At 38.5% G+C, this 23467-nt stretch overlaps 1 protein-coding gene across 4 annotated transcripts in view; it reads left to right on the top strand.

Annotated features, from left to right (window-relative positions):
* Positions 1-23467, top strand: part of MME (membrane metalloendopeptidase) — a 54699-nt gene that overhangs the window by 15756 nt on the left and 15476 nt on the right. For 3 of the 4 annotated variants that reach the window (XM_075761719.1, XM_075761717.1, XM_075761718.1), the window contains exons 4-17: positions 636-797; positions 2448-2528; positions 3232-3327; positions 3431-3549; positions 4573-4638; positions 7860-7994; positions 10182-10283; positions 13423-13559; positions 13650-13743; positions 16724-16852; positions 17747-17845; positions 19714-19794; positions 20754-20857; positions 22872-22930. In XM_075761719.1, the coding sequence (XP_075617834.1) occupies positions 636-797; positions 2448-2528; positions 3232-3327; positions 3431-3549; positions 4573-4638; positions 7860-7994; positions 10182-10283; positions 13423-13559; positions 13650-13743; positions 16724-16852; positions 17747-17845; positions 19714-19794; positions 20754-20857; positions 22872-22930 (1464 nt within the window). The remainder of the gene's footprint in view (positions 1-635; positions 798-2447; positions 2529-3231; positions 3328-3430; positions 3550-4572; positions 4639-7859; positions 7995-10181; positions 10284-13422; positions 13560-13649; positions 13744-16723; positions 16853-17746; positions 17846-19713; positions 19795-20753; positions 20858-22871; positions 22931-23467) is intronic. The other variant, XM_075761720.1, reaches the window with a different exon arrangement.

Below are 23467 nucleotides of genomic sequence, written 5' to 3'. Positions count from 1 at the left end.
TCATCAAGGAATGAGATTTCCCTACAGAATCCCATGTCACGCTCAGGCAGTGACCGGTTAGTCTTTGACAAGCCACTTCAAGAGGGTCAGCAGGGATAGCAAGAGGCAGTATCAATTCTAGAATAAAATGTGGAGTAGGTCTAAAAAAATCAGCGTAGGTTCAGGAGAGCATTAATAGGAAAACTTCACTGACAAAGTCATTATATTATTAAAATAGATTGGATTCAGCTGACCCTACATCATACTTCATTACTTAAATTACATTATAGTGGATACTTAACCTCTGATATGTCTTTTGCTTTTAATTTCTCTTTTCTCCACACTTCAGTACAAAGTGTAAGTCAGTAAATGAAACATCTTACATTTTATTTAAAACTGAGCAACGACTCATAAGTAGTAGCTACATTAGTCAGTTTACCCATCAGTAACCACAGGCAACAGATGTAAGTTATGGGCAGCAAAGGAATAGTTAATTTGTTGTTCACTGACTTCGTTTGGTCTAGAACATTCAAGTAGGCTTGAGCCTATTCTAAACTAAAGGGAATATATTTATTACTTCCCTCTTCAGAGAAAACAAGGGTATTCATTTATTTTCTCTCAAGATTCTTCATGCCTTGATTTGTCTCGTATTACAGCAGCCCGAATCCTTGAGAACATGGACACCACTGCAGAGCCTTGTAATGATTTTTACCAATATGCCTGTGGAGGATGGCTTAAGAGGAACGTCATTCCAGAAACCAGCTCCCGTTATAGTAACTTTGACATTTTAAGAGACGAACTAGAAGTTGTTTTAAAAGGTCAGTGGGGTTTATGTTTGTGGACTATATAAAGTTTCTTCTTTGGCTTACACGTTATCCTAATAAGATGTGGTTATCTAGTAAAGCTTAAAATACTAGCAAGTATTTCAGTTTCTTTGTGCAGTTCAGGACAAATCTACCACAAACCGTTTGCTTGGAGAATGCTGTGGAAGTTACGTTGTTGTGTCTGACACTGGCGTGGAGTTGACCAGACCTGACCTTTCTGGTCTCTCATATTATAACATGTTATACATATATATAAAATATATTATAACATGTTATAATATATTATACATGTATAACATGTTATAATATGCTCATCTGCATATTATAACAACTGAAATCATATCATTACTTCATGCCTAACAATAGCAGCCAAGCTAGGTGAAGAAGAAAGAGGTCTGCCTGGGGCCGAGTCAGCTGAAATGCTGGAAGTTGCTCTCTGGTGCAGCCCAATGTCCTGCATATCTGTATTCCATCAGCCAAATCCCAAAGATCAGGCAAACGATTTTCTAAATAGTCGCATCATAAACTTTCAAATATTCTTTTTTCCACAAAATGTAATAGTGTCAAATTGTCCATATTCCCCTTTTTCAGATGGAAATAACAGTGTCAAGGAAGGCACTTTATACTCGTGAAACTCCAAACCACTCTCTCCAGACTGAATATCCTTTTTTCACTTTGCATAGCTTCTGGTTTTGCCAGGGTTGCAGTTTATGGATGTTCCTTAGGCTTCAGTTTCTGTGGAGCAAAGTGATTGTAAAGTAGTAATTGGAGTAATTGTAAAGTAGCGGCAAGAGTGGGCTGCCCCACGAGGGAAGGCAAGCCAGGAGCCGCTTGTGACTCGAGGCAGGCAGGGACAGGAGCCTCACAGACAAGGGGCTCGGTCCCACAGGATCCAAACTAGAAGAACAGAGCAGGTCCAGTGACAGTGACCATGTTCAGCCAACAGCCACATGACCACCAGACAAGTCCCTAGTCATTTAGCAGGTCTCAGGCAAGGTCCTGCATACCTACAAGAGCCTGGGCAAGGACCATGAGTAAGGGGCTGACCTGGACCTGGCTGAGCCGACAGGCATAGGGTGCACAAGTGGAGACACCAGATGAGGCTTCTTGTGGCTCTTTCTTACAGTTTAGCCAATTTAGCTGTTTTCACAGAAGTCTGATCTATGGTCGCACAGCTGCACCATACCAAAGCAGACCTTGAACATACACAGCTAAACTCCGGGCTGCAGTGGAGAGATTGCAGGTTAGAATTACAGGAAAAGGTGGTTACAGGCTGGTCAGTGCAGTTAGAGCCTGCTGGTACACTTAGGGCCCTGACACCAATTTTCTCACACAATGGCTTCGTCACCTAAAAACTGTCCCTGAAAAGTCAGAGCATTTGTATTTTGCCAGGGTTGGTCCACAGAGTATCTACCTGACTCCTTGATGCTCAGTATATTAACACAGATGTAGTTGCAAGCTGTGTAATCTCCAGAGCTTTTTCCCCTCAGGTTTGGAAAGGCAAACCTTCCCTGGAATTTGAGATGGACACAGAGTATTTACCGTCCACCCTCTGGTCCTCAGGATGGTATCCACTATGGTTCCTTCAGTATCTTTCCAGTAAAGATCAAATATTATGATATATTTACCGTCTGTGTGTTTCAGATGTCCTCGACACACCAAGCAGTAATGATATAACAGCAGTGCAGAAGGCAAAAACTCTGTACAGATCATGCATAAATGAAAGTAAGTGTCTTCTGAATTTATTGCATATAGGATATATAAATATCATCCAAAGAACCCCATCTTCACAGTCAGCTATACCTATATCCTCCTAGTTCTTTGTGAAAACTAAGATGTATCCATTCTATAGAGTCAAATAAGAATGTCAATAGTAAAATTAGTATTGTATCTCCTGTTTTACTAGCTTTGATATTTTAGGTGAGATTACATTGCTCTTCAGTTACTAGTTTGCTGCAGATATTTAAACTCAAATCCTTTCAGAAATTACCAGGGATGAGGTAAAAAATAACTGGCAAACTAGGCTTCTAGAAAGACAGGGAGATCATTTATTTCAAGAATTTGAGCTAGATGCTGCCACTAGAATGAGGAGCAGTAAAACAGTTAGCAGTGCTTCCTAAATCACATGTTTTTATAGTTTCCATAATGTTTTTAATACTTCTCAAAACTATTATTTCAAGCTATCTGCAGAGTGAAAATACAATTGTTCTTTAACATCATGGTCGCAAGGATTTGCATATGCTGTTTGCAATCATTACTGAAACGTTTTTTAAATCAAATGTTAAAGCATAGTCATACATCAGAGCATACTCATATTGTGGTGATGGGGAAAACATTTCCTAGCTTCATTATTCTGAACTCATTATAATAGCATAACATTTGTGTGGTTTAAAAATTTATTTTATTTTTAATTTTATTTTTCCAAAAGCTACCATCGATAGCAGAGGTGGAAAGCCTTTAATCAGTTTATTGCCAAATATATCCGACTGGCCTGTAGCAACAGCTAACTGGGATTCTTCCTATGGTAAGATAATCTGTTTATTTCCTTTTCTGTTAAAATTTCTAAATTACTGTACTTTTTATTGCTTACCAAAAACAGAGCCTGAGTATACCTTTCATTTGCTTAGGTGCTGCTTGGACAGCCGAGACAGCTATTGCACAGCTGAACTCCAGATATGGAAAAAAGGTCCTTATTAATTTTTTTGTTGGCACAGATGATAAAAATTCCACAGCACATATCATTCATGTAAGTCTCCCTGGGTGGCATCGCCTCATTGATCATAAAAGTGCAGCAAAATAACTAGAAGCATAGACATAAATGTTAACCAGGAGAAACATTAGTGATTTGAATTTTACCAGAGTAAGTTGTAGATGAGTTTGTGAATCTATGTAGCTTTCAAACTTAAATTATCAGTTTCACAATGCACTGCCCGTTCTCAAAGTTCATCCTTCTGTGCTCTCATACACTGTTACTCTCACTGAGATGAGAATAACGGAGATATATATAGACTGTATACAGCCACAATTTATGTGTACACTGGAGAGAAGACAGACATGATCTACTCATATACGCATGCAAGGAAATAAGTAAACATGATTTCCTTATCATGGACAGAAAGCTCTGTCACTGAAAACCTGGGCTACGCTCCCAATGGCAGAAAGCCCATGAAGGGGGGTGTGTTTTTACAAGGTATTCAGATGCCAAAGTACTAACGGGACCTGCAGTCAGCTGGCACAGATAGAAAGTGGCTGAGGACATTTGCATAAGGATATGTTGAGAGTGCCCTGCCTGTAAATGTAAGATGATCTCTGAAAATGGAAAATCCAGGGAAGACAGTATTAGTATGGTGAATCTTCACCAGCTACTCCTGAGATGCAACAGTTACAAGAGCAAAGGTCTAATCTTTGTTCTCAATGGATATATAGATCCTCGACTACTTTGCATGTATGAATTTCAAAGATGCAGTAACTGCCTTGATTGTCTGTGGACTGTTTTGTCTTCTGCACATCCACTGTTTTAACACCAGTTACGTGTAACATGCATTGTTCAGCAACAATAACAAAAAAAAAGCAAACTTGAAAAGAAAGACAAAAAGTATAAGAAGACTGAAAAGAATTAAAAGAGGGCAACACTATGAGAGAAACTCCCCTTTGGCCAGAAGATAATTTGGCAAGAGTGAAGCATCAGCAAACTGTAACTGAGAAAAGAATAGTACAATGCTGTGCCATTTCTCCTTAAGCACTTTTAAATTTTTATTTGAATTTATAGATTGATCAGCCTGGGCTTGGCCTGCCTTCTCGTGACTACTATGAATGCACCGGTGCATACAAAGAGGTAAGATGAAGCTGACAGATCACTGACTACATTTTAGAAGTTTTAGCCCGTATTTCCAAGGCAGACATATCCTCTTGAGTTGGGATAGGTAAAGAGCAGGAACAGCCCTTCCCCAAACAGATTCCAGTACTGCCCCTGAGAAACACTGCTGAGAGAACTGGGGAAACTGGAATAGAAAAGTAATAGTGATGAGCATTTAAACAAGGTTGATCTGCTGGTGAGAACAGCATGTGTGACAGGCTGGAGAAAGAAGTTTGAACATGAGTAAGTGTACAACTAGGCAAGAGAGCCAAAAGGGAAATGAAGAGTATACAGAGAAATGAGATTAAGGACAAGTAGAAATAAGTTAGCTAAGAATGGGAGGGAGCATAACAAGTGTTGTGAAGATGAGGTGTTGTAATATTATGCCATAATGTTAGTGACCTAGTTTGTTCTTCCTGGCAGCACTAGGAGCCAAGGGGTTCTTGTCTAGGCTCCCGCTGCCAGTTCGTACCAATTGTCTCTGCGCCGGATGAGAAGCCTGCACATTCTTCTGGCATCCCTACACCCCAGACATCCCGACCTGTCTCCCTTCCTGTGTCCCTCTGCTTCTCTTCAATTCCTCTTGTGATCACTGGACATGTATGTGGAGGGAAAGTAGTAGCTTTTCCACACAATTCCTGTATGGTTATACAAGTCAGAAGAGGAACAGCTACTTGACTTTTTAGCATCTCTTGGAAGGAAATAAATGTGAAACAATTTAGCTTTGTTACACAGCTTCTGCCAGGCTTCACAGCTGAGTCAAGAGGTACCTTATAACTGTCAGAGTTGTATTAGGATATGAGTGCTTACGGATCACCTCTCTTCTGTCACTACAAAAAGGATGCCATTTCTGAACTATCGACTGGCATTGATTGGCAAGTGCTGCAGGTGTCAGTGGAGTCCAAATGGACTAGTCATATCACTAACAGGCTTAGAAAAAAAGAACCAGTCAGAACCAAAGACACATTTTTCTGCATGAAAGATCTGAAAAGATCACAGTCCCCTAAGTCAACTGCTGAATGAAAATGCCACAGCCGAAGTACGTGATATCATAGAAATTGCTTCAGCAATTGTTTCCCTGAAATCTCATATGGTCTTCTTTAATTCATGTTTAGTTCTTATTCGGACACATTTTTGTTAACCTGATGGCACTGACACTGCATATCTCTCGCTGCTAATCTTGGATGTGCTTGAAGTCCTTGAGAGCTGAAGTAAATGTATTTGCTGAAGTCATGTAACTGAAACTGCTACCGCAGTAACCTTTAATTAGCCAGTTTTCTTCTGTGTTATTAAATGCAGAAGCGATGAGAAAGTGTACAAAACATTTGGGGTTTGTAGGTATTTTGCTGACATGCTAACAGTTAGTACTCTAACACTGATTACATTTCATTACAGATCACATACTAGTACAGACAATCATTACCATATTAACTGTGCAGTTACATTATTATCACGTGTTATGGCCTCTAGGAGCTGGCTCATGTATCACAATTTGCTCCCTTTTATTACATCCACTGCAGCACTAAAAGTCAATTCGTGTTCTAATCTCTGACCTACCTGAAAGTATCATACTTCTTTACACTGCTGGAAAGTAGAGGAGGAAGTATTTTTTAAAAAAACAGAGATTTATCACTGAAAGGCAGACTCCTTCTTACAAGCATGAATACTTCAAGCTGCAGGCGTTCCTCCTTTCATTCCCTGCGCTCTGATAGCAGCCTTTTCTTGGCTCTGTTTCCTGCTGTGTCATTCTACTCTTTGAGCTGGACATAGCAACAAGCTATCTGCCTCCTGCACTTTCACCTCAGGCTTTGTCAGGACTTCCCACCACACATCTACAAGTGGAATCTGTGAACAAGATATTGTAAAAATCTTTTTCTCTTTTGAGATACATGACTCCTCTGCTCATACAGGAGTTATTCTGATGTCTGAGTTCCCAGTAAAATATCTGAGAGTATTTATACAGTCCATCTGAAATTAGCTGACTTTTAGTTCTTTGCTATCTGACCATACAATGGTCTCACTTTAGGCCAAAAATAAAGTCCACTGATTGGTACCTGAAGATCTCTGTTGGCTTACTGGTTTGGGGTAATGTCTATATTGAATTTTTATAAATTGTGACCTGTTGTAGCTGTGAGTGGTGTCATGGGCTTTTCTCTTTCTGGTAAAATAATCTATCATCTTGATTAAAAGTAATGCTGAGAGTTCAGTCCTTCAAGATGCTGTGAGCCACCTGCCTGCAGATGGATGACAAGGCAGGTAGTTACCAGAATGACTGTATAAACGGAGCATTCACTAATGGAGTGTGTCCTACTGCCTTAGGAGCTGAACGTACCAAAATATTTCTATTAATAAAGTTGATGACATGCACACCTTACTAATTCTAGGCTTTATCACTGGTTTAATAGATTATGCTGTTTTGCATAAAACAATTTATTATTAGATAGCTAATATTGTGTATTTTGATTTGCATTTTAAAAGCAAATAAAACAGCATTTCTGTTGGTAGAAAAATGAGTGTGGCTTATCAAAGAGGAATTAGAATAATACTAAGTTCCATAAAATATAATGAGATCTGTAGATATTTGAGAGTATAACATTTAAGAGAAAGTACTTCCCTATTTACATTCTTATCCTTGGTGAATTCTTTTATGTTAAATTTAATATATACTATATTGTCTATAGTATATCTAGCTATACTAAATTTAGATACAGCAACATGATTTCTAAATGTTCCAAGAAGCAATGGAGGAGGTACACTGCTTCTGAGAGCAATTTTCCAACAACACTAATTCAACAGGGTCCATCAGCATTTCTCTCGGTTTTATGTTTCTGGGAACATTGCTCTTTGGAAGCGGTATTTTTGGAAGTTGTAATTAAACTGAACTAGAAAAAACACGGGCGATGGTTTAAATATGGACGTACAAATGTCTCATTTTAAATAATGAAAACACAGTGCAGTAGTTGGGAGTGTTTAGCTTTGAACAGTGCTACAAATTATACAGCAATTTTCCATGAGGGAATTTGCAAAGTTAATTTCTATTTGTGATCTAACAGTATTTCAGAATAAACTACTATTAAACTGTTTAAGAAAGGGATGAAGAACTGTAGTTCATAAAAATGAAGATGAAATCTTAAAGATAATCAAGGTATGCTATCCTTTGAAGAGTTTTGTCTTTAAAATGTTTGTATTTTTTCCTGCAGGCATGTTCTGCCTATGTTGATTTCATGATTTCTGTAGCTCAACTAATCCTACAAGAAAGAAATATTTCTGTGACAGAGAGCGAGATTTCTGAACAAATGAGAAGAGTTATGGAGCTGGAGAAAGAGATTGCTAATGTAAGAAAAACATTTTTGAAGTATCCTTTAAATAACTGACTTTTTTCTTACTACCTAAGCAAGCTAACTGTAAACTGAGTTCTTAAGTTACTTGCTAATGTTATTTTGTGGCACCAAAACCTGACCAAAAATGTATGGGGCCTGGAACACCTAAGAGGAACACATAATAAGAAAGACATGCCTTCTAATGAGCAAGGGAAAATATTTGAGTTAGCTATTTTCCAAATAGCAAAATGTTTTATCCTAATCTGTTCACAGAAGCCCTTCAAGAGAAGAGAGAGCAAGAGAGAGACAGACTTGGTTTCTGTTTACTCTGTTTCAGAAAGTGAGTTTTAGGAAATGCTTTTGGGCCTCTTCTCCCTTTGTCCTGTTTTCCCCACGGTTATCAGAGCAGTAGATTCCCAACCCTTGGCCTGCCATGCAGCACAAAGTAATGTTTGTCCTGCACAAGCTGCTCCACAATGCTGATTGTTCCAAGTGCATTTTTAATCAAACACTGTTCTCCATTAAAGTATAGGCTTGGAGAAATAGCTAGAATTTGAACTTGCATGGAGAAAAACAAATGGAAATTCAAGCATTTGTAAGCAAAAACATGGCTTATGATTATTAAACATTTCAGAAGGACCTGAAGCTGAGAATGACTGTAAAACAAGCTAAATTTTCTAGCTTCAGCTGTTTTTCAAGTTACACTGATAGCAAGGGTATGTATTTGGCAGAGGAAGACCTTCCCCCTCCCCATTTGTATAAACTAAAACCATCTGATTTTCATTTTCTTCACATTTTCCTGAGAAACACACCTCTGGGCTTAGGTCAGAGATGGAAAATTATTCCAGAAAAGGAATTAATTGGAGAAAGATTTGGAGGGGTACGAAAGGAAACTACAACTGGAATGTCTCTACAGCAGTTGCTGCTTGTAGAGAGTGCAGTTGGTGGTGGGTAAGCTGCTATTGCCTCGGTTTTTAATCAAAAACTCAGCACCAGCCTGAATGTTGCTGGAAGAGAGCTGGCATTGTGCTCATGGGAATTTGTTAAAGAAAACAGAAAAAATACTGAATGCACAATAGATTAGGAAAGAGGAAGTGGAAATCTTTTTTTAAAAAGGATATATAGAGATAAATTCAGACTTGGCATGACTGATTTTTCAAAACAGTTTAAATGGGTAACATCTACTATTCTGTTCACACTCCTGAGCGAGTCATTTAAGAGTACTTGAGGCAGTAGCGATGTAGATTCTCCCGTGAATTACTCTCATGGATCACAAGATCACTCTTTTCCTGTAGTCATTTATGTACCTGCATTTTCTCCCTCTGCCATCAAAAACAGTGGAAGTTAAAAGGAAGTGGAGTATGAGGGGAGCAAGTGCTCTTCTGGACTCGCTCCAACAGCTCCATGTCCTTCTTGTCCTAGGGACCCCAGAGCTGGATGCAAGACAGTGTTCATAGACCAAGGGAGTAGTTATCATTAGGTGCTGGTTTTGTCTCCTTTCAGTCTACGTTGTCCATACCCTAATTCCAGAGACCTCCCTGCTGTCAATTTGCTGTCCAGAGCCTCCAGTGATTACGTTGCTTTGTAAAGCACCACCATAGACCCAGTTCTCTGGCAGTCAGGCACTTTTATTGTCTACAGGAAATGGCCCTAATACAGTTGTGCCAGTGAGGTGTTAATGTATGTACATTTTTAACACAGTGGTGCAAAACCGCATTGCCTAGACTAATACAAAGGTTATTTATGAGTTTTGAGTCCTGACCTATACAGTGGTTGCAGGAAGAACGTATCAGATAGAACATGTCTCCTGAGTGCTCACACTGCATTCCTACCACAGCACGCTGGTCACCCTATACTGAATAAATACATCTTTATTCCCTTCTCGCAAGGTTGTGCACCTTGCATCATCCTGTGAATATCATGAGCACATTCTTGTGCTGATGTATCTATTGGTAACAGTGTCTACTCAGTGCTTTGAGTGGTATGGGTCAGAAATTTAGTTTGTTTAGTCTGTCCTTTTGTATATTTTTTATCTATAAAATGCTGTCCATATTTAGATGTAAGGTACTTTACAGTTAATGCAAACTTACAGTAATGTATTAAGCCAAAAAACTTGTTTTCTTTCTTTTTACTTCCACTTACCAAAATTCCTGTGAACTCACTCAATGTACTTAGTAATTTTCTCATGATTAACTTTGATAGGCAACAACAAAATCTGAAGACAGAAATGATCCACTTTTGCTGTACAATAAAATGACCTTGGCACAACTCCAAAACAACTTCTCATTGGAAATTGATCATAAGGTGAGTGATCAATAATCTGATATTTTAACCTCTAATTTATGACTGATAAGACCAAACGATGAAGCTTGACAATTTTTTCTTTTAAAGACATTTCTTTCTTGAGCTGAGTCATATTTGATATTGAACAGTATAGCTGATGTGCACACTATCTTACCTAAACATCTGATGACATTAGGCTGTATGTAAAAGACATACCCATACTTCTGTACCCACCGTGTCTCCTAACTTGAAGGTAGATCTTGGCCTCTGCGTCAACATAAAGAGATGGAAAAGGACAAAGGAAAAAAAATACCATGAGTTCGACTTATCGTCATGGATTCGGGATGGTAGATTTTGCAAAACTTGCACATACGTAACCCTTGCTGGAAAACAGGAGAATATCCTTTGCAGAGTACAAATAAATTCCCTTCCTACAATTACCACAGCAGCTCCAGAGGGCCCAGGATAAAAGTTAAGACCATAGCCACCAAATGATTCAAATATGTTGTCGCGTAACTATTGAGCCCCTCTCTCTGTTTATCCAGAGCTGCAGATTCAGGACAAAAAGTCCTGGTTTTCCAACATTCCCCCTGTAGGATGGGCTCCCAAAGCATGCAGAAAGGAGCCCAGAAAGTCATGACTATGAATCGGGAAAATCTCCCCATTCCTCCCACTGTACCTCCTCCGGGATGTTTCAGCTCTGGCTTTTTCCTTACCCTGAGCCATGTGCCGTTTGTGCCGTATAACCTTTAATTCATGGCACCACAAAGTTCAGCTGAAGAATAGCCAAAGATTTGATAACATAGGTGTGCCTCCTCCGCAAAATCCCATCTAGCTAGACATGCATATTTTTATCATAAAGGACTTCTACTTCAGTGTCTTACACAACAGGCAAGCAGGTTAACTACTGTGTCACATGGAAAGCACTGTGGTCTGACTGGCAGGAGTGCATTACTGAGTCTTCTGAGGCCAGTAAGGTACTATGAAATACTATTATTCCTACCACAGTTTCATAATTATTGACTTTAAATTCTTCAAATTTAAATTATATGACAGTTCACTTCTGCCTAGCTTAATTTGTTTCATAATTTACCTTCTCCCACAGGTCTTAGTTGAACAGTTACCATTAGTCGTAATGTCAGAAACTAACTTCTCTTGTCACAGAATGGTATTGTCCTGGTTATTTTTAGTTCCTGGGGAGTGCTGCAGATCAGCAATAATCATCTGCTCTAAATTTATCCAAAAATGCTCAAAAGACACATGATGGGAGTTGGTAGCATTGTTGTAATGGTCTAAGGATAGAACAGCAATTATTCCTAAGATTAGCTTGAAGTTTGCTGCTTCCCTTTCAAACCTGAAGTGATTCTATTCCTGAAAGCTTATCTTCTTTCCTCAGCTACATTAGTTTGTCTGATGAAAGACGTTACCTCTTCCAATAAAACTTCCCTCTCAGAATATACAAACTGGCAAAAATCACCAATACTTTTCAAAGTAAAAGGCTTAACAAAAATTTTAAGAATTAACAAAAAAGAATTTTAAAAAGTACTGAGATTATTTGCTTTTCTTAAATGTAACCCCCCTCCTTGTCATTACTAAAATGAGCACCTAGGCAATGTGGAAAAGCACTGAGTAGCTCTAGAGTTTTGATGGTGATTTTCAGCTTCTGTTCTGAATCATTTTCTCAAACGGTCCTCCATAGAGGCCGTGGATTGGGAAACCTTGGGCCGACACAGAGACTTTGAAGCAGTGTATATATAGTTAGCTGTAGCATCAGTGTCATTTCCCAAAAAAGGGAATGGAGAAATTGGAGGAATGAGTAACACTGTACAGTCTACAGTATTCCAAGCTGGAGGATCTCTCTCTTAGCTGGTATCATACAGAGGAAGACAAGTAACACACTCAATACGTGTGAAAATACTTGGTTTGACATGACCTGCAGGTGTGAAGTTCCTGGGTAGGGGAAGGGGTTATTATCTCCCATTAATACGACGCTGTTGCTCTGAGTCGTGTGACGGAGGAGCAGCAATGTGGCTGCACGCAGTCCAGCTTCTTTGCCCACCTAGAGCCTGGCTGCATGGGTCAGACCCCAGTGCTGTGCAGCCGAGCAGTGACCACCCTCTACGTTCTCTCAGTAGGCGAGAGAAGGACTCTGTGTTCTCCAGCCAGTCCGGTGACCCATCTACTCCCTGAGGCATGTGGTATTGCTAACCAAAGACTTCGCAAAGGGAAATCATTTTTCTGAAGAGCAAACTAGTAAGAGTTTCTGGTTGAGAGTGCCCACACACTACAATAACGCTCTGTTCAGACTAGATGGACACTGCAGAATGAAAACTTAACTTAACTTTCATAGGTACTGGGTCATCACAGTTATATGGGCCTCTCACAAAGGCGAATACCAGCATAAAGAAAATGGGGGTGTTGGACCAGAGAGGCAGAAAACACACAAGAACTCCAACCTTTGTCTGAGAGTTGTCTGGCACAGCATGCTGCAGACTGGCCTCCTATCAAATCAGTTGCTTCTCCAGTATCTAGTACTGTGGCATGCAGAGGAAAATTCATTATAGATAGTGGATTTACTGTGTCTGGTTTAAAGCCTATCAAAATATATCCTTTTATGGACTTCAGTATACTTCAGAACAACTCCTTACTATATGCTTCATAATGGATTGTCGAGTACACCACCCCACAGGTAGAGAGACATCCTGTACTGAAAATTGGGCTGTTAGTGGTGCTTTGATTTAAAAGTTCTTAGCCAAATACAGCAAAAAATGCAACTGAAAATTTTACTTAAAATACCATTTCTGCTTTTCCAGGCTAAAAGGAAAGGGTCATAACATTTCTAATCGTGTTAGTTTGAACTCAAAACACTGTCTCGACCCTTTCTGCTAAATCCTACCCTATTTTAATAGGATTTTACAGCACAGAGGATATAAATTATCTCAGGTCCATTATTTACTAGATGATCTTTAAGGTTCCTTCCAACCCAAACCATTCTATGATTCTATGATTATTATGATGACTCCATTTACAAGTAGTGCAGCTACTAGGAAGAACTAAAGACAGAGCATTTGTGTTATGCAAATGTTTTTAAACTGGAAAAAAAATCTATATGCTGTTTCTTTATGATTTAACGATATAATAATGCATATTGATTTTCCAGGTATTCAACTGGTCAAAATTCATAAATGATATAATGTCAACTGTACAAATTAACATTGAGAACACCGAACATGTCATTGTTTATGATCCAGAATACCTTATCAGGCTGAAGTCTATTCTTAATAAATACGCTCCCAGGTAGGTATGTTAGGTATTTGTGTAATTTGCATTTTATTTCCAGTAAATTTAAAAACATTACCAGCTTATTATTGTTGTTTTGTTAAACAGAGATCTTCAAAATTACATGATCTGGCGATTTGTAATGGATCTTGTCAACAGCCTAAGCCGTAGCTACAAGGACACAAGGAATGCTTTTCGTAAGGTGCAGAAATTAATCTCTCTTTAAATTGTAAAGATGACTTTTGCGAACCACAAAAGATAATTTTTTTTTATGTAGCTGTAGTATATACAAATTTAGTGTATTTTGAATTTTGCACACAAAATCTAGATGTGTTTGCTGAAGATGCTGCTGGAGTGTACACTTAATTTATATGATTACGCTTGCTAGCTGGAGTGGATTTGAAAAGCTCTGTTCTGGTACTTGGTCTCCATGTTTTTTGGCATCTAAATTAATCCCCACTTTGATAACAGAACAGTCCCATTTATTTGCGAATGATTACTCTGCAGTTCTGATTGACTTGTTACAAACTCTTCAGCATCCAAAGTAACACATTCAAAGTCAAACATTATGGGCCCAATCTTGGTTTTCAATCACTTGATCCTGCAGATATTTTAGTGCTTTTAAGGGAATGCTGAGCAATTTCACAAACAGATTGGAGATGGAAGTCGTTTGTATTTCCACAGTAGAACTTCCTACTTTGTAAGTTTGCTGAGCTCCATTTAAAAAGGTTAAGGCCATTTTGTTATATCTGTTAGTGACATAAGAAATACTTTAACATGCATATGCAGCTTTTTAAGGAGATTCTGCTTGTTACGGAAAAAGATAATAATTACTGGAGGAAGTCAACAAGCGTCCAGTTCAGTATATCTGAACAAGGCAGTCTTACTCATTATTTGTCTTTTCCCCCTACTCTTTAAAGTACAAAACTATTTTAACATTAAGATTCATATTTGCTTATTCTGCATCATCAAGGAATACTATGTTTTGCACTCTATAGGCAAGACATCCCCCACTACATCTATAGGACTTCACTAAGAAAGTTTCATTTAGAAAAATGTCAAAGTTTGAAAGAAAAACAGAAAAAGATTTTGCCATAGTCTATGTATAAAAAAACATACCATTTTCTACTAGTTAATTATTAATATATGATATAGATGGAGCTTCTCACACTAAATGCAGTGGAAATAATAAACTAGCATTTGTTTTGTTACATTTGCTTTCAAATATAAATGCTAGAACAGTTCTGGCATTCCATTAATCTCCCATACCACGTTTTTTCTGGGTTGTGCAGCTAATTGGTCACTTATTAATTCAAAACTCCATTTGTTTTAAATACAGAGTGCTTAAAATGTGCTACAGAAAGTGCCAGAGTCCTGGCAGAAAGATTGTTGGATCTGCAACCACTTCCTTAAGAAATCAGCAAAAAGATCTCAACAGATTACTAGAGTGCGCATGTAGATGGGCCTGTGTGTTACTGAGGGGCTGTGCTGTCACGCTAAATCACTTAAGTTTGGTTTTCTGTCTCAAGGTCAAATTTTCAGTTTTCACTGTAACATTTGTCCAATTTGTGCCCTTCCAGAAGATCTACTGTCAAGAAGCTCAGATGCGAGGGTGGAAAAGCATGCAGAGTAGTATTGTGACACTGCTTTAATACTTAAAGCTACTGGAACTGTATCCTCAGGATACAATTACTCCCACCAAAGAAAAATCAGTATCTTTCCTTTTTTCCAGGATTTATTTAAAGAGAAAAAAAATGTGTTCCCTATGATGTCGTAATTGAGAATTTATGCCCCATGAGAATCACAGAATCCCAGACTGGTGTGGGTTGGAAGGGACCTCACAGTTCTACCCCCTGCCATGGGCAGGGACACCCTCCACTAGCCCAGGTTGCCCAAAGCCCCATCCAACCTGGCCTTGAAAGATCAGGAGGTATAATTTCCAGTGCATCAGCACTGTACATGGACGAATCCACAGTAATGCATTTTAATTGCATATTATTTTTACTAATAAGCAGGTAAGTTTTGGTTGCTGTAGAAGGCACCACTTTGTTTTCTCTTGTGCACCTCTGGTGACACGAGGCTTACTTAAAAAGGGTTCCTGTGAAAGGTAATCTTGGTCTGATGCAGGTCTACCACGGTCTCAAGTATCTCTCTACCCAAGTCATGCTGAGACCAGTGAACTGTGATTGACTGGGATAAGCTTCAGCAACACAAACTGATCTACCAGAATCTTCATTGCATATCTAAGAAAGAAATGGATTGAGGACGGACAGATTTTCTAGTCTATTCTATTCCGCTGTTTGTCAGTAATGAGTTACAAAAAGCTCCAACATCACAGGCTCTTCAGGGAGACCTGCAGTAGACATCTCTGGGCTGTGTTGTACTGGTAACATTTTCAAAAGACCATTCCTGTGTCCCTAATGCTTTAGGGTGAAAAGAAACATTATTTTCCTAGTAATTCAGTTCAAGGTATAGCACTTACAGAGCTTTTAACATCAAAAGTCACTGATCTGTACCTCTGAAGAGATGGGTAGCTGCTTTGTTATGAAATACAAACTTCGTTATAGAATGTGATTTCAGAGTTGCCCTGTAATGACACTGCTACATTCCTTGCATTCAGGTATCATACCATTGTATTACCCACTCAGCTTTATCACATATTTATACATAATCATGACAAAATCCTTGCATACTTTGTAGCAACATCTCACAGAGTAAACGAGTTTCTACTTTGCAAGCTCCCAAAGGTGGGAGGCTCTGACAGAAGCTGCTGGTTGAGTAGAAAACACAATCTTACCACTGCAGAAATTAATTTGCTGCATAATCACAATGGCCCTGTCACAACTGGAACTGCAGTACAGATCCCTGTAACAGTGAAAGTTTTGTGTCAGGGTATTCCTCTTTAACCTCTCCCATTCTTAGCTTTTAGAGTAGTTTTCTTCTCTCTACCTTTCATGTTTTGAAAGGATAAAGAATACTGCTGACTCTCATATTGCCTCAGCCTGTGACAGATGTTCCCAGGCACCGAGTGAGTCCACCTAACGGTCACAAACACAAATGTGAATTAAATGCATGTATTTAAGGTCGACCAGGCTCCTCTGAAACACACGGCTGCCAGTCTGTCACCATTCTCCTTCACCTTATGTGGGCCCAAATGTTTACCTAATGTTTATGTTTCACAGGCACTTTACGGCACAACATCAGAAACTGCTGTTTGGCGTCGTTGCGCAAACTACGTCAATGGCAACATGGAGAATGCAGTGGGACGATTATATGTAGAGGAAGCATTTGCTGGAGACAGTAAACATGTGGTAAAGCTTTTAGCAAACTTAGCCTGCATACCATCTAAGCATCACTTCATTGTCACTTACCATGGAGTTCTTTACATAGCTTTGATTACACTTTTTATTCACTTTTTCTATATAGCAGGTTCACTTTCTAAAAAAACTAACCTTCAGATTTGCTTCTCAATCAGTGTACCACTGAGGAGTAACGAGAACATATGTGATAGGAGAGTCATTCCTTTGCACCTAAGTACTTCTGCATTATTTGTCGTGAGCTGGCCTGCTTTCCAAGCAAATGACCACAGTGTGAAGTAACGTGTGAAACATGAAGATTACACGGGCACGCTTGGAGGGAGAGAGGCATCTGCCTGCTCCACCTGCAGTGTGAGCCAGCCTTGAGCCTGCAGCACCGCCGGCACGATAGTGCCCATATGCACACCCAAGGAACAGCACTTACTGAAATAACAGTCACTGCTTGTTCTTTGAGATGGATGCCAGTTCACATCCAGCCAACATAGGGTGCAGGGACAACTGGGCACTTCTGTTTGACTTCAGTCACACAGAAAATGGCTGAAAATTAAGCCTTAGTTTCCTCCTATCACTCCTACTGTAATACAGGCTTGAGTTACACCATTTTTTTGTGGTTGACATATACGCAATAATTTGATCAGATGCACAACATCCAACGGATGTCAGATTTTTTGTCAACTGAACTGCATAGCCTTGTGAGCTCATGCCCATTCCCTTTCCTCCCACAGGCCAGGCTAAAAGTACTACTTAACTTGAGCTCCATGTTTTGAGCATGGCCCATAAACAGCACACACTTAAGCAACTAGTGCAGGAAAAACAAGTCTGTAATAAACTATGACTGTGGAAAAATAACTGGACCATTTTACGTGGATTTGTGATCTTTTTTCCAAGGTTGAGGAAATGATTGCAGATATACGTGATGTTTTTATAAAAACCTTAGATGAACTTACCTGGATGGATGCAGAAACCAAAAAGAAAGCAGAACAAAAAGTAAGTTAAATATTGGTAATATTGTGTATTTCTATAAAAATCAGTATTTCAGTTGTTTTTCCTGAAAAAAATAAGTGGTAACATCTATCACTATTTTATGTAGACAAACCCACATATATTTGTGTTTATATAGGCACAGCAGCTTACAGACTTCCTGTATCAGATCTAGATTACCTGGGAAGGGGCCTCTGTGGAGATAAGTGCACAAAATAGGAGGAATCTATATACAAGATTAAGACCTCCCAAGCAAATCAGTGATTAAGGGGCTAGATAATGAATATCTACAAGAAAGTCATACTGAAAATGAGAAGGAATGATTTATGGTGACTTGAGTAGCTATTAGGAGCGACAAAGCTAAAACAAAAAGTCAGACCGTCAGTGAGTTCTCTTTAAGGGAAGACATAGCTTCAGACAGTTCATGTATGTCTGGAGTAAGTAACAGAAATCAATTGTAGCCATGAATTGGGAGAGAAGCAATTGAAAGATTTATTACATCTCTATTGTGTTATACTGTAGATATAATAACACATCTTCAATTTATGTTTTAATGATAATTTATTATTAAAATTTAATTTTAAAAAAGCTTGTAAAATATAATGGTTTTATTAATTATAGAGCGGGACCTGATATTTTCCTCCAGAATTTTGTGTTAGAAAATCTTAGAAAAAAACATTAATAACCAGCAAAATATTACTGGTTTATCAAACAACTCTTGACTGTAAAGCCCTGCAATAAGCTACGATTGCAACAGATAGCTAAGACAGTCAGGGCATCCAGTGGGCTTATACTGATTATGATGTGATCAGACAGTAAAGACGCAGTTGGATGAACTGGTGCATTCCTAGTGTTATTTCCATAGCTACACAGAGCCATCAATTACAACCACACAGGAACCTCGAATCAGGCATGGCAATGTGACTCAGGTAGCAAACTGAAAACCCTAAATAAACTCTGTACTATGATTAGACACAGGCAGTATTTGTACAAAGTCTATGAAATACTTCCACTGTTACGAACAATTTATTTGACAAAATGAAATGCAAACTGTCTGAAAAGATAGGATCAGAAACCCACACACACTCCACATGTTGCTTATCATAGTCACTTGTTTGTGGGAATTGCCTACATCAGAAAATTATTTGTATAGATAATGTGATTTTACTGCTAAATTTATTAAGACATATTTATATGGAAACACTGGAAAGAATTGCTAAAGAATCATTTGTTCTTTGGTTTGGTTTTTTTTAATTACTCTTGACATTGCCATCAAATACAAATCAATACTTGGCTATCAAAAGAAACTTGAGTAAGGTTTGGGTTAAAAAACTTTGTTCAGGACTTCCAATTGTCAAAATTTGGGAACATTTAAGTAAATTCTTTCACTCCAATGTAGATGTGGGAACTAGTTAAGAAATACGGATACTGATCCAAACGCAGTCAAGATTTCCGTAAATTTGTAAATGTGTTTTTCTGTAGCGTACTGAAGTTAAAAAACTTCCAGTTATTAATTTTATGTCTATTTTGGATGCTGTAAAATATGTCAAATATTTCAGGAGATCTACTGTTTCTTTAAACCAGCCTTTCCACTCAAAAGCATAGCTGAAGTATGTTTGGCTGTCTTGTGCACATTTCTGTAAGTTTTCTTATGAAGGAAGGAACAGAATGTACTTTCTAGAATTTTCCATTGTTATAATTAACCATAAACTTTACAGTGCTTTCAATGAATAAAAAAATGTAAATTAAAAACATATACAATTAATATCCTGTGGTTTTTTCCAGTTGCTTCCATATTGCATTATTATGTAATTTATGATTGATTTAAAAATATGGCTGGATTTGCTATGGATATCAAATTATCTTGTCCCTAGGCAACAGCAATTAGAGAGAGGATCGGTTATCCAGATGAGATCGTGACTGATGACAATAAGCTGAACAGTGAGTACCAGGAGGTAAGTATCCACAATAGGTAGTATAATTAGAAAAGAGTCTTAAGAGAAAAAATGGCGATTTTGCCTTCATAGCTGAGCTGAACCACATGCATCTGCATAGAGTAACTCAAGCTTGTGCGCAGTTGCACGTGTGTAAATAAGGCTGTATTAAAAGCCAGTGTAGTACAGTTAATCCAGTACAGATAGTCATAAGTATTTGACGGTGTTTCAAAGGAACGTATAAATTCTAGAGCAGCTATGCTAGAATAAAACATAGAGCCAATGGTGCACAGTCCAGCATTTCTAAGTCTGCCGCTGGTTGAAGTGGATGCAAGTACATAACTTAGTAACTGTGCCTGTTTACCCATGGATTGGAATTGGTCCCTAAAGTATGACATTGGACTACACGTATGATTTAAACTGCATCTGAGCTTTTCACTGCAAAATGTGACCTCAGTGTTCTTTTACCTTGTAGGTTCATTTGTGAGAGTAGCTCCATTAGTGTATTCAGTAAACATGAATGTTCAGGCAGAATATGTCTTAGAAGTCACAGTTTCAATTTTGAACAATACAAACATAACACCAAAGTATGCTTTTTAAAACACCATTTGAGCCTTATTCATGTGTTCTTTCTAAGGTGGAATTGCAGCTTACAAGGCTGGTAGCTACTGGTTTCAAGCAGGCAACTCCCAGAGGCTAGGGTCCTAACCAACTAATGCTGAATTCAAAATATATATATATAAAGAGGGAATAGAGATCTCTGGAAAAAATTATACAGCTGCTAACATATATCCAGCTACAATATCAACTCTGTGATGTAGCAGAGCACTGCAAACCAAGTTATAATTGTAGATTAAAAAGTACTCTTAAAAATGCATTGCTGAGCTCATCATGATTAAGACTAGATTTTCCAGATCCATGTGTCTTTTATTGCAAATCAGTAACCCCACCACTAAGTATTTTCCCCTCTTTCTTTTTAGTTGAACTACAAAGAAGAAGAATACTTTGAAAACATTATTCAAAATTTAGTATTTACTCAGAAGAAAAGGCTGAAAAAGCTTAGAGAAAAGGTGGACAAAGAGGAGTAAGTATTTAAAAATATTGTGTGTAGTCTTTCATCCAGTTTCCCCAGGTGGAGGTACTTGGAAAGTAATAATTGATGATTTAATGAACTTCCTTCTGCGCTTTTTCCTCCATGAGAAGGGCAGGTAAGAGAGCACTGGTCATTTCTCAAAGGCTGGACCTCCATTAGCAAGTAGGGCAAAGAAACTGGGAGATGGTGTAGAAGGTTAAGTATTCTGGAGTAGGTCTAGTCTGGTCCCTTAGCTCCTGGAGTGGATTAGATGGACTCCTGGAGAGCAACTTTTTAATTAAGTTCATCTGAAAGATTAATTTCATCCGTGAGAAGTTTGTTTCTCTTGCTCGGAGATTGCTGAGCCAAAGAAAGCATGATTAAATGAGGATGAGCAGGAATTTACTTCAGAAATGTACTGCTGCTCTGAATTAAAATATTACTGTAGAATGTAGCTGTACCAAAGACTGGCATGGCACATTCCCTAGCTGTACTGGCTACTCTTCCTGTCACAGCTCCGACCTATTTGGAAGTTAATTTAAGCCAATCAGAAAAATGACTGTGGCACCATAGGCCATGCTAACTTTGCTGGACTGTTCATTTGAATAAGGGCTGCAGAGCTGGATTTGTCTTGAGAGGAAGATAAAAGAACCAGCCTTGTACAGTTTAAGAAAGAAAAGACCGAAGGGAGGTCTCATTGCTGTCTTCAACTACCTAATGGGAGGCGATGTAGAGAAGCCTGACTTCTTGGAGATGCACAGTGACAGGCCAAGCGGGAAGAGACACAAGTTGGAACATGCAAAATTCTGAGTAGGCGTTAGGAAAAACTTTTCACCATGTGGGTGGTCAAACAAGACACAGAGGAGTTGTGAGATCTCCGTATCTCCATCCTTGGAGATACTCAAATTGTGAATGGACAAGCCTCTAAGCAACCTGATCTAGTTAGCTTCGCATGGGGCCATATGACTTCTAAAGGTCCTTCTTACCTAAATTATTCTATAATTCTGTGTTTCTATTTTTAATTACTTTATAATTTTCATAGTGCTGGTCCAGACTTCTTTTTTAAGGAAAAAAAGTAAAATCAAAACCTGCAACTGTTCAGACTCTTTCTAGTCAGTCATCATGCATCTTCAAATTCTCAGCTTTTCAGAAGATGAAGTATGTACTTCACACCTCTGGAATCACCACTATGAATTTCCCAAGTACTATATTATAGCTTTTCAGAACTGTTGTCATTATTGTGGATAAATAGTTTCAACTGTTGCTTTCGCTGTTCTGTACTTACATATCAGTAACTGAAATTTTATGTTCCACCTAGCAACCACCTCACTTCTGTTTTAATTTCAAGCTGTGTTTGGGCTTGGCTTGTTCAATTGCTTCAGCTTGATTTAACACAACTCCTGTTTTGTTCTCACGAGGGGATATTAGTTAGGAGTAACCACCATAAGTTTAATTGCTTTCAAAGAGTACCTTAAGTGAGCCTGGAAGTATCAACCACAATTGATTATCCTCTGATAGTTATCGTTTATCCTGCAAATTAACTTTCACTTAATCAAGCAATAGGCACTGTTAGAATACTTTGCATTGCTTATGATTGGTATAGGCAATACAGTTCTCAAAAAGATCATTTATTATAGAAATTAATTTCACTCAGAGAGCACAGAGCCAGGAAATACAACTTCAGTTGTGTAAGGACCAACTATTTATTATCTCATTTTCTCTGACATCTTTTCTGAAAATAAATGCTGCAGTCTGGGTGGAAACAGAAACAAAAACCAAGTGTCATTGTTAATCAGTTTGGATAACGAAGGGAAAGGGCTACTAAAATGATTAAGGGCTTGGAGTGTCTGACATAGGATGAGAGGCTGAGCACACTGGGGTGTTGGACTTGACAATTTCCTGGAGTACATTCCAACCTCAATTATTCTGCAATTCTGTTACTCAACATCTAGGTCTGTTGCAGGAATCGTTAACTCTGCCATTAAGAACTGAAATGCTAACATTTATATTCTTCTGTTGTTACTAGGTGGATAAGCGGAGCTGCTGTTGTCAATGCTTTTTATTCAGCAAGTAGAAACCAGATAGGTAAGGTTTACCAACTTATTTACTGGATGCAGATTCAACGGCCAAATTACTTTTTTTTTTTAATATATATATATTTACAATCAAGAAGTGAAACAATCAATATTATGGAGGTTGCAGGAGGGCCTCAGTGCAGCAAAATCAGAGGTTTCATTCATAGGATTTTCATCTCCCTATGTTTTGAATTGCTGTTGTGCAGAACAAGGACAGAGGCTTGGGATTCAGCCATGAAAGCAATAGCAGTGTGGAGTGGCTAGAAGTTTAATAGCTAAGTAATTTGGTGGCCCCAGCCTTGTTCTAAGGGATGAACAGGGAGCACAGTACCACTTTTACCTGAAGGAAACACTGACTAAAAGTTAGTTGTGCAACTTCCTGCCGTAAAGTACAGCTGGTTTCCATTCCTTATAGTCCCTTCACAATTCCTTTGTATAAGCTTATTTAGTATGGCTTTTGGAAGGACGTTGAGTTTCATCCTGCTGGTTAATGAATACACCAATTCATTGACTGAACCACTCAGCGTCCCGTAACATTTCACATGGT

Source organism: Balearica regulorum, chromosome 9 (assembly GCF_011004875.1).
Source record: "Balearica regulorum gibbericeps isolate bBalReg1 chromosome 9, bBalReg1.pri, whole genome shotgun sequence".
Lineage (NCBI taxonomy): Eukaryota > Metazoa > Chordata > Aves > Gruiformes > Gruidae > Balearica > Balearica regulorum.
Note: the sequence above shows the minus strand (reverse complement) of the source record. Positions and strands in the feature narration are given on the sequence as shown.